The sequence below is a fragment of the Rosa rugosa genome, chromosome 3 (genome assembly GCF_958449725.1).
Source record: "Rosa rugosa chromosome 3, drRosRugo1.1, whole genome shotgun sequence".
Taxonomy (NCBI): Eukaryota; Viridiplantae; Streptophyta; class Magnoliopsida; order Rosales; family Rosaceae; genus Rosa; species Rosa rugosa.
In genome coordinates, this window is record NC_084822.1 from 37272856 (window position 1) to 37284965 (window position 12110).

At 38.2% G+C, this 12110-nt stretch overlaps 1 protein-coding gene and 1 long non-coding RNA gene across 3 annotated transcripts; both read left to right on the forward strand.

Moving 5' to 3' along the window:
- The first annotated feature begins 4460 nt into the window (after nucleotides 1–4460).
- LOC133736285 (type I inositol polyphosphate 5-phosphatase 2-like) lies at nucleotides 4461–6171 on the forward strand. 2 transcript variants are annotated; one of them, XR_009859489.1, is made up of 4 exons: nucleotides 4461–4573; nucleotides 5559–5646; nucleotides 5749–5853; nucleotides 6067–6171. XR_009859489.1 is itself a non-coding variant. In XM_062163737.1 (3 exons), the coding sequence occupies exons 1-3, from the start codon at nucleotides 5528–5530 to the stop codon at nucleotides 6068–6070; spliced, it is 228 nt and encodes a 75-aa protein (XP_062019721.1). In that variant the 5' UTR covers nucleotides 5499–5527; the 3' UTR covers nucleotides 6071–6171. The 2 variants fall into 2 exon arrangements, 1 of the variants encoding a protein (XP_062019721.1); XM_062163737.1 differs by lacking the exon at nucleotides 4461–4573 and having other exon boundaries at nucleotides 5499–5646.
- A 4606-nt stretch (nucleotides 6172–10777) lies between these two features.
- LOC133736138 (uncharacterized) lies at nucleotides 10778–11804 on the forward strand. The gene is made up of 3 exons (XR_009859431.1): nucleotides 10778–10918; nucleotides 11002–11073; nucleotides 11617–11804. It is a non-coding gene; the product is annotated as an uncharacterized LOC133736138 (long non-coding RNA).
- Nucleotides 11805–12110: the final 306 nt, after the last annotated feature.

The following is a 12110-nucleotide window of genomic DNA, read 5'->3' on the forward strand; positions in this document are numbered from 1 at the left end:
AAGCAAAATCAGTAATCCCTGCATAGAAACTTAGTTTAGGAGATCACATGAAAACAAACAAAAGAATTCATAGTAATCTCTGCATAGAAATTAGTTCAGGAGATTACTTAAAAATCAAACAAAGAAACTATAGTAATCCCTGCATATAACTTAGTTCAGGAGATTATAATTAAAACAAGGACTAAATTCTGCTTACTACCCTGTACTTTTAAGGGTTCATCAGTTCAGTCCCTGCACTTCTAATTTAATCAAAAAAGTTCTTACACTCTCCAATTTCATCAAATCGATCCAATCCATCACCACTCCGTCAATTTTCGGGGAAAATTTCCAAACTACCCATCTGCATTCACAACACTAACGCATCGACGGGCTGCCTAGCGATGGGTAGTTTGGAAATTTTCCTTGTGAGAAGGTCCCACGTCAGCATTTTAACAGCGAAAATTGACTGAATAGTGACGGATTGGATCGATTTGATGAAATTGGAGAGTGCAAGGACTTTTCTGATTAAATTAGAAGTGTAGGGACTAAACTGATGAACCCTTGAAAGTACAAGGGAGTAAGCAGAATTTAATCCTTAAAACAAACAATACAAAAGGCAGTAATCCCTGCATATAACTTAGTTCAGAAGATTACAATTAATTCAAACAATAGAATTCATAGAAATCCAAATCTCACGTAAACACTAAAGAAAGAACATCAACAACATTCTTCGAAAACAACGTACTCATGATGCAGTAACATCGTTACCACCATGACGGTACGCATGCAACAGACTACGTACTCATGATGCAGTAACCCAGTTACCACCATGACGGTACGCATGCAACAGACTACGTACTCATGATGCAGTAACCCAGTTACCACCATGACGGTACGCATACAACAGACCACGTACTCATGATGCAGTAACCCAGTTACCACCATGACGGTACGCATGCAACAGACTACGTACTCATGATGTAGTAATCCAGTTACCACCATGACGGTACGCATGCAACAGACTAGTGCTCTAACTGCATCGTAACCTGTCACCCCCGTCGGGGTTCAGCCTTACGTCGTAACCTGTCACCTCGGCCGAGGTTCAGCCTTACGATACATTTGCACCCAGGTTACCACTGTAACCTACAGACTTCAGACCCTTCGGTCCTCGGAACAAGACATTTAAGGAAATCCCACACGACTCACAAATGTCACACCATAACTCCAAATCACTCTTTTACACAATAATCAACACATCATGATAATTGTACGCTCGTAAGAGAAATGCTCGAAATAACAATTCAATCAACTCTCAATCATTACTTCACCAATGTCACACCATCCAATATATATATTCCACGTAAATATATATATACGTAGTCATTCACGCAGGAATGACCACTAATACCAACTATAGTTTTATAAATTATTCATCTCGAAAATCATTTTATATCAAAACATTGTTTTAACTTACCCATGAACCGTTGTCGATCAAGTTCATATATTTTAAAACAAATAATTTGTTTCGAAAATGATTTAACAATTAAACAAGTAATTCCGAGTAATAAATAAAGTCGTTCGTAAATGAACCACGTGAGATTTACTCACCTCTAATCCAGCTGCGTCTTCTTAACAGCTCAAAATCACAATCACAACCGTCCGTCCAAAACAAATCCGTCAATCACCTAATCAAATATGATCGCAACTTAGCAAACGAATCACAAAACACACTTAAACGACGATCCAACGGTTGGATCCTCATCCGTGACCACACAAAGTCATCGGAACAGCTCTATGATCAACATATCACAATTTGAAGTAAATCTGACTGTCGGATCCTCTCGGATCGCAAACCGAAGATAACGCGTAAAACCGTAAATCTAGCATGCATCAACTTTCTCCAAAATGACCTTATAATATAACAAAACGACCGTATCGATGCGTAGATGAATAAACTGAAAACAGAACACAAAAAGGACTCTGGACGCGCCGCCACGCGCCGTCGGCAGCGAGCGGTCAACGCCCGGTCAACGGCGGCAGTCAACGGAGGGTCAACGCCGGCTAACCACCTCCAATGGAAAAGTCACCAACTACAAACATGTTCATTTTGAAGAGATGAGCAACCTTCATACCTGGAGCTAAGCGAGATTCGGTCTAGATCGTTCTAGATCAACTTGGAAGTTGGATTAATCTCGGCCGTCTGATCAAGATTCCAGATCCAACCAGAACTGCTGATTTTCAAACCTTGATCAATCACTCCTCACGCAAAATCGTCCTACAAGGTAGGTATGAGGATGATCAGGAGGAAGAGACGATCCCAGAACCGTGAAGAAATCGGCCGGGAAGTCGCCGGAGATCGGAAACCAGTCGGGTCCCGATCGTACAACTAAGGGCCTTCGATCTCCCTCTGAGGTGTTCTACCGGTGAAACCAACACCAGGGGTCGACGACGGAGACTGAGGGGCCACTACTAGAATTATGCTCATAGACATCACGACAATTACATCGGTGAGAAATACACGCGATGTAAAACAATGTCATTAGCATCGATTCCTCAAAAACCGATTTCTATGCATATAACTAACATCGCTTTTTACTGTTGACCGATGTCTATATTTTGAATCAAAAATTTTCAAAAACGCGGAAAGACTAAGTTAAAAAATTTCAGGAACGGGGGAACAAAATTTTCATTCCCCACACTTATTATTTTTCCACTACTTTCACACAATTGAAAGCTGGCGACCTTCTCTCTTGTTATTCCCCGAACCCTAGCCCTCTCCTCCTTCCTCTCCCACTCTCTTTCCACAGCCACCACCGCTTCCCTCTCCTCCGCTCACTCCCGCTACTATCTCTCTCTCTCATTAACCGCCTCCGCCTCTTGCCGGCGCCATCACCTCCACGAGCAAGCTCTCTCTCTCTCTGGGATCTCGGAAGACTGAAAGAAGGCAAAGAACCCTTTTCTCAATCTCACTCTCGAATGGGGAAAATCAATTGCTTCTGTGAACCAAGACAACATCCCAGGGGCGACCGGCTACCACTCCTTGTCCTAAGACGACTAGGGTTTGGGAAATCCTAATCAAGCAAAACTTCTGGCAGGAAAGATTTTCCTAGAGAGATCGATCATCTCTGAAGCGGAATTTCGCTGCCTTTAATTTGCAGTGAAACGATGGGCAGAGGAAAGTACAAGAACAAGCCCACTGGTCAGCGCCAGTTCTCCAGTCGCGAAGATCTTCGTAAGCCCTCGTTTCTCTCCTCCTTTGTTTCATTCCAAAGAAAACAGCTTGATTCGTGTTTATTTCATTCTCAGAACATGAATAATGATTTCAATTCTCAGAACATGATAATGATTTCAGTTCTAGTAATGGTGTATTACTATTCGGATTTGGGTTGGAACTTGAGGAATGATTATTGATTATGAAAGACCAGAATTTAACAAGTCATTGCAAGGTCACCCTTTTCTAGCTTGAATTGTCTTAAGATTTTAGCTATGTTTGATGTCAATTGCAAGTTCAAGCAGCTGCCAACTCATATTTATTTTTAAGTATTGGCTGAATAATCTAGGAAATAATTATAGTTTTATTTTTACTTTCTCAATATGATCCCATGTAATGAAAACTTAAACACTAGTCGACATTCCGGAATTTCATTGTTGGTTTTCATTGTTTTGGGGATATTTACTCGGCTCTAGATGAGATTTCAATAGATTGTACCAATGAGTGTTGCTTCTTAATATGAACTCCCTGTAAGTTTTGATTGATTTGGGGAAGTTCTATTGTTCTTGAGATGGATAGGAGTGAAGGTTAGGCATGACACTGCCTTTGTGTCTTACTAAATGGTCTAATTCTGTTTCTTTGCCAAAACAAATTAATGACTTCCTTTTCATATGTGTAAAAGATAGAGGGAAGGGAAATAAATATGAAACTAGATGCCCTTATATTTATATTACAATTTCCAGTTTATTTTTGAAAATCATGATATCAACTGATTTGAACTTTGGAATTGTTGTGACTTGTTTTCGTACTCTTGCCGACATGCTCTATCTGCTTCATATTTTCATCAAGTTGAGGACAACTTATATATCACCAAAACTAGAGTTTTTGGGAGGGGTGAACTTGTTATCGATCCCAAAAAGATTGCTAGAAGGTATCTGAGATAAGATTTCTTCGTAGATCTTATAGCTACACTGCCTCTCCCTCAGGTATGCCATCATCATCATCATAAACATACTTTTGCTCAATTAGTATACTGGTCTAGAGTGATTCATCTACAATGTACTATTCATTGGCATTTTGATTTGTGAATTTGGCTTACTGAACATGATTAGATAAGTTTAGTCAAATTAAGTCATACAAGTGTATGCTAGCCCTTTCTGTTTAACAAGAAACTGTAGGATATTTTTAGTGCCATTTGGACTTTACTGCGCTATTGACTGTAAGAAACTGTAGGATATTTTTCTCATACAATCTGTTTCAATCTATCTTAGCTCCTATGGTCAGACTTTGACTACAAGCACATATATCAGTGAAACTTCTTTTGCTATACTCATTGCTATTTTGGGTCTGGTTTTGTTTGCACACTTAATTGGAAATATGCAGGTATGTTACCTTGTTTATGATCAAAACATCATATTGTGTTTTCTGACAAAGAAAAAAAAAATGCTGTAACTTCTTCCACTTCAGTAACAAGGTTTCTTCTTTTCTTCATGCTGATATTTTAGACACATTCTATGTTGTTAACTCATACTCTGTTTCAATTTTATATTTCCAAATAGCTTGAGTTTGACAAACTGAACTGATGCATGATCTTTGATAGTTTGTCTTTCGGTTCTCACTTTTCTTCAAAACTATATATGAGTTTGGATGAACTTATCAAATTGGACTATCACTTGTATAAATTATTTCAGAAACTACGGTTTCCAGACCCAGTGACCTGTTTCTGTAAAACTGTAATTTTATGTTAATAATTTGAAGTTATTTTCTTTTGAGAATTTGTAGTGGACTTGTTAAAGAGTATTTGAGACTTGGAATCTCCTAAAAAAGATTTTTCTATAATTAGTTATGATTTTTCAAAGTTATAGGTCTGTTGCAGGAATTTCTGAAAACAGTATCACTGTCATGTTCTTTATGTTTCTTTTAGTATCTTTTTATGTACAATCTTGCTTCGAGAAACCAGTACTTTAGAAGTAGGCATTCCCACCTTTCATATGAAACCAGCCTGCCTCCATTTGGAGTTCGTATGAAAGATTTATATCACGACAAATTTGGCTTTGTGCATGAGCATTTCTGCTGCACAGTTTTACTTTACAAATCAGATCTCAAATAACCATTTCTAGATGTTCAATGTGTGCTATAATCCAGTATTTCTATTGTATGATAAAGCAATTAGTTTGTTTTTATTTGGGGGGCTACAAGGTGATATCATTGTTGCAACCTTGGACCATAAAAATGATGGGGTTCCTTGAAAATGAAACCACTTGGGAATTTTAAAAATGTATATAGCTGCTTGTTCTATCATATTTTGGAGTGCTTTTACATTCTTCTTGTCTAATAATGTACATAAATATGATATTTATTGGTTCAGATCCGCCTTCTTTTGGCTATCAGTTAAGACATAGGAGAGGAAAATCAGAAACTACTCGTGCTCAGTACATAAACACAAAGGATGTGAGGTTTGTCTATATTTTTCTACCTAGCCTCCTGCAATGCTAGGCCTAGAAGTAGCACCAGTTTGGTTCTTAATGGAATTTCCTGGGGCACATTGTTTCATGTAGGCTGACAATAAGCACTTGGAATGTTGCTGGAAGAGTTCCGGATGAAAACCTTGATATTGATGATTGGATTTCTTCAGAAGAGCCATCGGACATCTACATTTTCGGGTCAGTACTTTCTATCTTCCTTTTCATAATCAACCTAGGCACATACTTTCAGTACTTTCTATCCCAGAAAGGTATAGTTAAGTTAACCAACAGATTGTGTTATGGATGCTAGGATAGGAATGTCTTGTAAGGTGAATGTCTTTTTGTCTTTCCCTTTTCCTTTCCTTCTGTTTTTCTTGTTATAGCTAATTGTTCATTTCATTTTATTTGCAGGTGAAAACAGAAGAACAAATGAGATATAAGTATGGCGAGGCTTGCTTTCGTTTATGTTTCTAGTATTATGTACCATTTAGACTTAAATTTTTGTTTTATTTCGACATGTTATGCATAAAAATACTTGGGATGTTGTTATGTACTTTGAGCATCAATATTAATCAAAATTTATTTACTTACAATATGTATTCTCATTAGATTTCCTAGCAATAGTTACAAGTCAGTTTATAACTATAAAAATGAAGTCATATAAGAACTAATACATCAGTTCTAAAAGAAAAAATTGATGTCCCATTAGCCAATGGATAACAAAATATTAAGTAAGAAACGATGTAAAACAACGCAATGGACATCGACTTATTAAGTAAAAAACGATGTAAAACAACGCAATGGACATTGATTTATTAAATGAAAAACGATGTCTAATATAAGTATAAACATCAGTGTCAACCTCAAAAACTGATGTTTTATATAAGCTTGGACATCACTTTGTAAAAGGAAACGATGTTTAACATAATAATGAACATCGGTTAAGTAATACAAAAGAATGTAGATTCAATCTTAAATAGTGTGATATATGGCAAGTACCCGTAAAGCTTATAAACAGCAGGCAAATTTCAAAAATACCGATGTGTAAGAATATATTACACATCGTTTCTAGAATGAGTAACGATGTTAAAATGAATACTAGTGCTATTGGACCTATATTTCGTTAAGCATTAAATGCATAAATATGAAGGTTTAACAATATCTAAAAACACCAATTTGTTATCATAATAGCAGTTTAACATCGATTATAGAATCTAATCCGATGTTTATTGTAGTATGGGACATCGGTTTTTAACCGATGTCTATTTTTTGGCGATCTTTTACATCACCCACTAACACATGTGTACAAATTTTTTTTTACATCGGTTTCTGGCCGATGTATATGAGAAAAATTCTAGTAGTGGGCGTCTGTCCAAGCCGGGTCCGCCACTGCTAGTGGCCGGAAAATGGAGATGGGTCCGGGTCGGGTCACTGTCGGGTCGCACGGATTGAGGAGAGAGAACGGAGAGAAATCGGGGAGGAAAATGAGAAAAAGGAAACTTTTGGGATTTAATGAAAAATCCAGAATTTTCTCCTATTTATAGAAATTTCCCCAAATTTCAATCGCTCATAACTTTCTCATACAAACTCCGATTTCCGCGTTCCACATGTCCACGAACTCGTATCGACACGCTCTACGACTTTCGTGAAGGAAGTTTTCGGAGAAACCCAACATATAAAAGTCAACCTTTGCCACCCCCCTAAAACCATATTCTTCAACTAATAATTCGTCCGAAACACTTCCGCTCCGTCCACGAGCCACGAAATCGTCCAATAACCACTAATTAAATTCCGGAAAATCTTCAGAAAATAAATACGAATTTCCGGGGCATCACAGAAATCCTTAATAATTCATAAATTGTTGAAGGAAACCTAATTTATGTGTGTTTGACCCAAACAGGATTACTTGCTCTCGTTGTAATATGGTAGAATATTCTAGATCTTCTAATCAATATTTGATTAGGATTCCTTGTACTCCAAAATATTGTATATGAAATCCTCTATATAAAAAGGCCCATATTATCAATACAAGCATCTAAGTATTCTCTCAAATTCTCTTGTCCTTAAACACGTTATCAGTAACGAAGCTCTAACCCTGATTCAAGAAGGCAAAACCCTAGAAAATCTCAAAAACCCTTCAGCTAGCCAGCGTCCAGCCAAAGCCCAACCAGCCTTGCCAGAGCACCCCCGCACCAGTTAGCCTCACTAGCGACCTTTTCAAGGTAAACTTTTCTAAAAGTTGCTTTTGATGATGACTAAGAAGGATCACAAATGGAATAAACGAATGAATACTAAAATGACAAGGAGTCAAAGAAATTAAGGACGATTTTTTTGTTCTTCTAAGAAGCAAAGGGGAGAGAGGGTGGACAAATGAAAGCAGTAGTTTTTTTCCTTTTCTTTTATTTTTTTATTTTGGGGTGGGGGTTGTAGGATGAAGAAGCAAGACCAAAGACAAGAAAGGAAACAAATCTAACTAAAGCTTAAGCAATATATTCGAACAATTGAAAGAAAGACAACAGAATTGCGGGGAACGACTCAATTGGAAATGGCAACTAACGCATACCTTTCTCGTTCGAATTGTTTGGTTGTTGATCAGAGAAGAGAAATGCAGAAATTTCTGGAGCCAGGAGTACAGAGATGATCAATAATGATCTTATAATTCCAGGTCTACTCTTGCTCTTCACACTCAACTAAAGCAAGTCAAGCAGTGGAGTCTGTGCCCAGGTTTTTATTAGTGGGCGCGGTAACTCTTTAATCATGTTCATACCTTTTCAGTGAAAATGTGGGTCTGGTGAACAACGGGAACACATATTATAGAATGGGAACACATATACATGAATTCTAGTTTCACTAGACCTTTAATTATGAAAAATGGGAACACATATCTCAATCTGGATCAACTCTCAATTTGGAGCTCTTTTAAGTTTTGAAATGCCAAGAATGTTCTTTTGATTCCACACATATTTCAACTCGGATGGATCACTCAATTCCATTTTCTCTAGGCAAGGGAGTAATGTTGCAGTAGTAGCAGACTTTTCTTTCAATTCTAGACATTCAACGTCAAATTTCTGGCTTCTGCTTTCTTGAAAAGCAATCGTTCTCTTTTAGTTTCTCGTAAGAGCCTATTAACTGCAGCAGCCTTCCCAATCTTAGAGTGACGAGCCACAAATATGAAATTGGTGCTGGCGACGAAAAATTCCAAAGGAGAATTTGGCTCACCAATGGATTCTGACTAGAGCAGGAGCTGATCGGGAGTGATCGAGAAGCTTCCTTAATTTGTCGTTGACTTGGAGTTGACCGTCGGCGCAAAGGAGAGTGGGGGGGGGGGGGGGTACCTACAGAAAATTATCCGGCGCTAAAAAATGAGTTGTGTGCAATAAAAAGAGTCAGAATCAGATATCTTACTCAGGGGTGTGCAAAACATTGTACAAACCGACCAAACCGGCCGAAACCGACCGTTAAATATGGTTTGGTTAAGGTTTTTTAACTTTAAAAATTAAAAGCCAGTTCAATATCGAACCTAACCATTTATGAGCTGGATGGGTTTGGTTTCTCTTGTACTTAAACCGCGAAACTCAAACCGACCGGTATGTTTGGAATATAATATATAAGAAAAAATTTAAAATTTATATACATAATATATATATATATATATATATATATATATATATATTATTTTGTCCAGTTTGTTCTAAGTAAGTTCTAAATCTTCATTTATAACTTTATTCTTAGATGATTTACTACCATATTGAATCCAAGACCCAAAGACCTAAAACCCTAATATAGAATTGCTACAATCACTTTGATCCTTTCACATCACATCTCTCAATCTTTCATTCTCTAACCTTTAATATTACCATATTAAGCTAGTACTGATGGCTAAACAATCAAATAAGTGAATCACCTTGAATCTATTCTAGATTTTGGGTTTTGATTGAATTTTACTATGAAATTTTTCATAAACAACATGTTAATATTATATAGGTTAAAACCGTTTAACCGACCGAACCAAACCAGCTTTAATTGGATTAAATTGGATCGGATTAGGCTTAATTTTTTTTATGACCGGTTGTCCAAAATGCTTAAACCGCTCACTTTGGCATAGAGACGATTTGGAGTCAAAACCGATCCAACCCAATTCGTGTGCAGCCCTAATCTTACTTGGTCATCGTGCCCCCTATTTATAGGTGATCGAGAGAGTGCTTGCAGTGTGAGCCCCGGAAAAATTTATCGAGATAAGGTGAGATCGTTTGGAATAATTTTGATGATCTCGGTAATTATTAAGGTCTTCGGGAATAATTATTGGGATTTTTCACAAGGTGGAATCTTCAAAGTTTGGAGTCTATAATAAAGTACGCGACGTTATGAGTCTGTGAGAATTTTCGGGGAATTTTTCCGACACCGGAACTATTTATTTTGAATTTCAGAAGTTTAGGAATTATGGAAATTCATTTTAAATAAAAAGAAATGCTCTGGCGTGATCTGGACCGTTAAAAGTCCACCGCTTGATCAGCACCGTTCGTCTGAAATGAAACTCAGGCTATAAATAGCCCTTAGATCGAGTCAGCGTCCCAGATCGTTCTAGAATCAATCAGAAATTTCGACCCGTTTCTCCAGCCCGTCGACCCGGCGACTGAACCCGATCGGAACTTCCCTCGTCCGGCGACTTCACAGTGGCGCACCGGTCAAGATCGATGCGTCTTCTCATCGTGGTTACTCCTCTGGTCACGGATCATCCATGCATGGAGCGAGGAGAGAGAATTGAAGTCCAAAAGCTTCGGGTTTTCCGGCGAAGTTTCTGCAATTCCCGGCGATCGCCGGGGCTGCATGAGGTATTGAAATCGATCCTCTCGGTGAGCTCTACGTACTGGTATACTTTGTTTTCAGTTTTGGATGGGTTCTGATGAATTGATGTTTTGGTGGTTTTCGGGTACCGGCGGAGCCGCTGTCCTCCTTGGTCGTCCTATGCTTCTGGGTTGGTGTCCGACCTCCTAGAGCACGGATTGGCACCTGGTGGAGCTCGATTCCTTGAGTGGGTTGAATTGGTGAGTTGTGGTATACGCTGCCACCAGGGTATGTTTGAATTTCCTTTTGGATTTTGAGAGAGATTGGGTTTTTGAATTTGGTTTTTGGTTTTCGGTGATGACGGGAAACTGAAACGTAATTGGGTTGAGAAGCAATATAAGGATTTCCATGAAGTCAGAATTGAGAAGGGTGGAGAGCGGTGGACGATGAAGGTAAACAGAGAAGGAAACAGAAAGAGGTAAGATCCTTTTACGAAAGTGAATGAGTTCAGTACTTTAAAGTTCGGTGATGATGATTGGTATTTCTATTCCATGGAAACAGAGTAGAGAATGTTCAGTTGCTTGGTCCAACAACGCAGCAGGAAGAAGGAGTTTAAAATAAAGAATTTATAAGGTAAGTGGGAGATCACTTTGGACAATTATTGTTGGACTTGATTATATGTGGCATGGGAATATTTTGGTGGAAGTATTACTAGGCTACTGTAAGTATGTAATGATCAATTGATATGGTTTTGATCAATTGGTAATACGCTGCATCATATTTACAAGAATGACAAAAGTTGCAAATTAGTTCTATTTGTATGGTGGAATTGATATCCTAATTATGCAAGTAGTGACAAAAATGTTAAAAAGTCAGGTTGCCTTTAAAGGTGTTACCACATTGTTCAATCCTTGGGATTAAGTGGTTTTAAATGTAGAGATTGGTTATATTGAATATATGGGCAGTGAGCAGCACAATCAAATACAAACACAAGGTTGAGCTTAATTTGTAAGCTTGGATAGAGACTCCATAAATTTATTGAAATTGGAAGCTCGTCGATAGTTATTAGTAAATCTTGGTCAAACTAGGGAATGGTCGGACAATTTAATTTGTCGAGGTTTATATAATTATTTCCGTAAGAAAGTGTTATTGATATGGAATCGTGTCGGAATCTAGGACTCCAGTTACCCGAGGAACGGAAGGTTCGTGACTCTCGGAGTACGTGAAGAAAAGCATCGGAATCCAGGTGGGGGATTCGGGACTCTCCTCGATTAGTGGGTTTATTATATTACGATTTTTATTAAATGATGCATGTTAAGTCTATGTGGTTTGGTTATGTTAAAATGCAATGCATACTAACCAAATCGTGAGAAATGTGATGGCTTGAGAGCGAAAGGGGCACTGACTTCCTTGGGTTCGATTCCCTAAACCTCCAGAGGGTTAGCTACACCGGTCGGACGGTGCACGATCGCAATGACGACCCGATCCGTGTGTGTAGCTAGGTAGCGGACGCTCTCGCTACGCTTACCTGGTTATAAATTAATTTGAGGTAAGGTCGTGTAGTGGGTCTATGGGACCGGCCATCAGGTAATATTTGGATTTGGCGCCGTATTTATTTAAGTATCATGCATCGGTTTTCAAGTTGAAAAATATTTTAAAGTTTGTCGTTC

Coding starts and splice junctions, on each gene's coding strand:
- LOC133736285 (XM_062163737.1), top strand. CDS start 5,528: ATGTACATAAATATGATATTTATTGGTTCAGATCCGCCTTCTTTTGGC. Junction 5,647..5,748: donor ATAAACACAAAGGATGTGAG/GTTTGTCTATAT, acceptor TGTTTCATGTAG/GCTGACAATAAGCACTTGGA.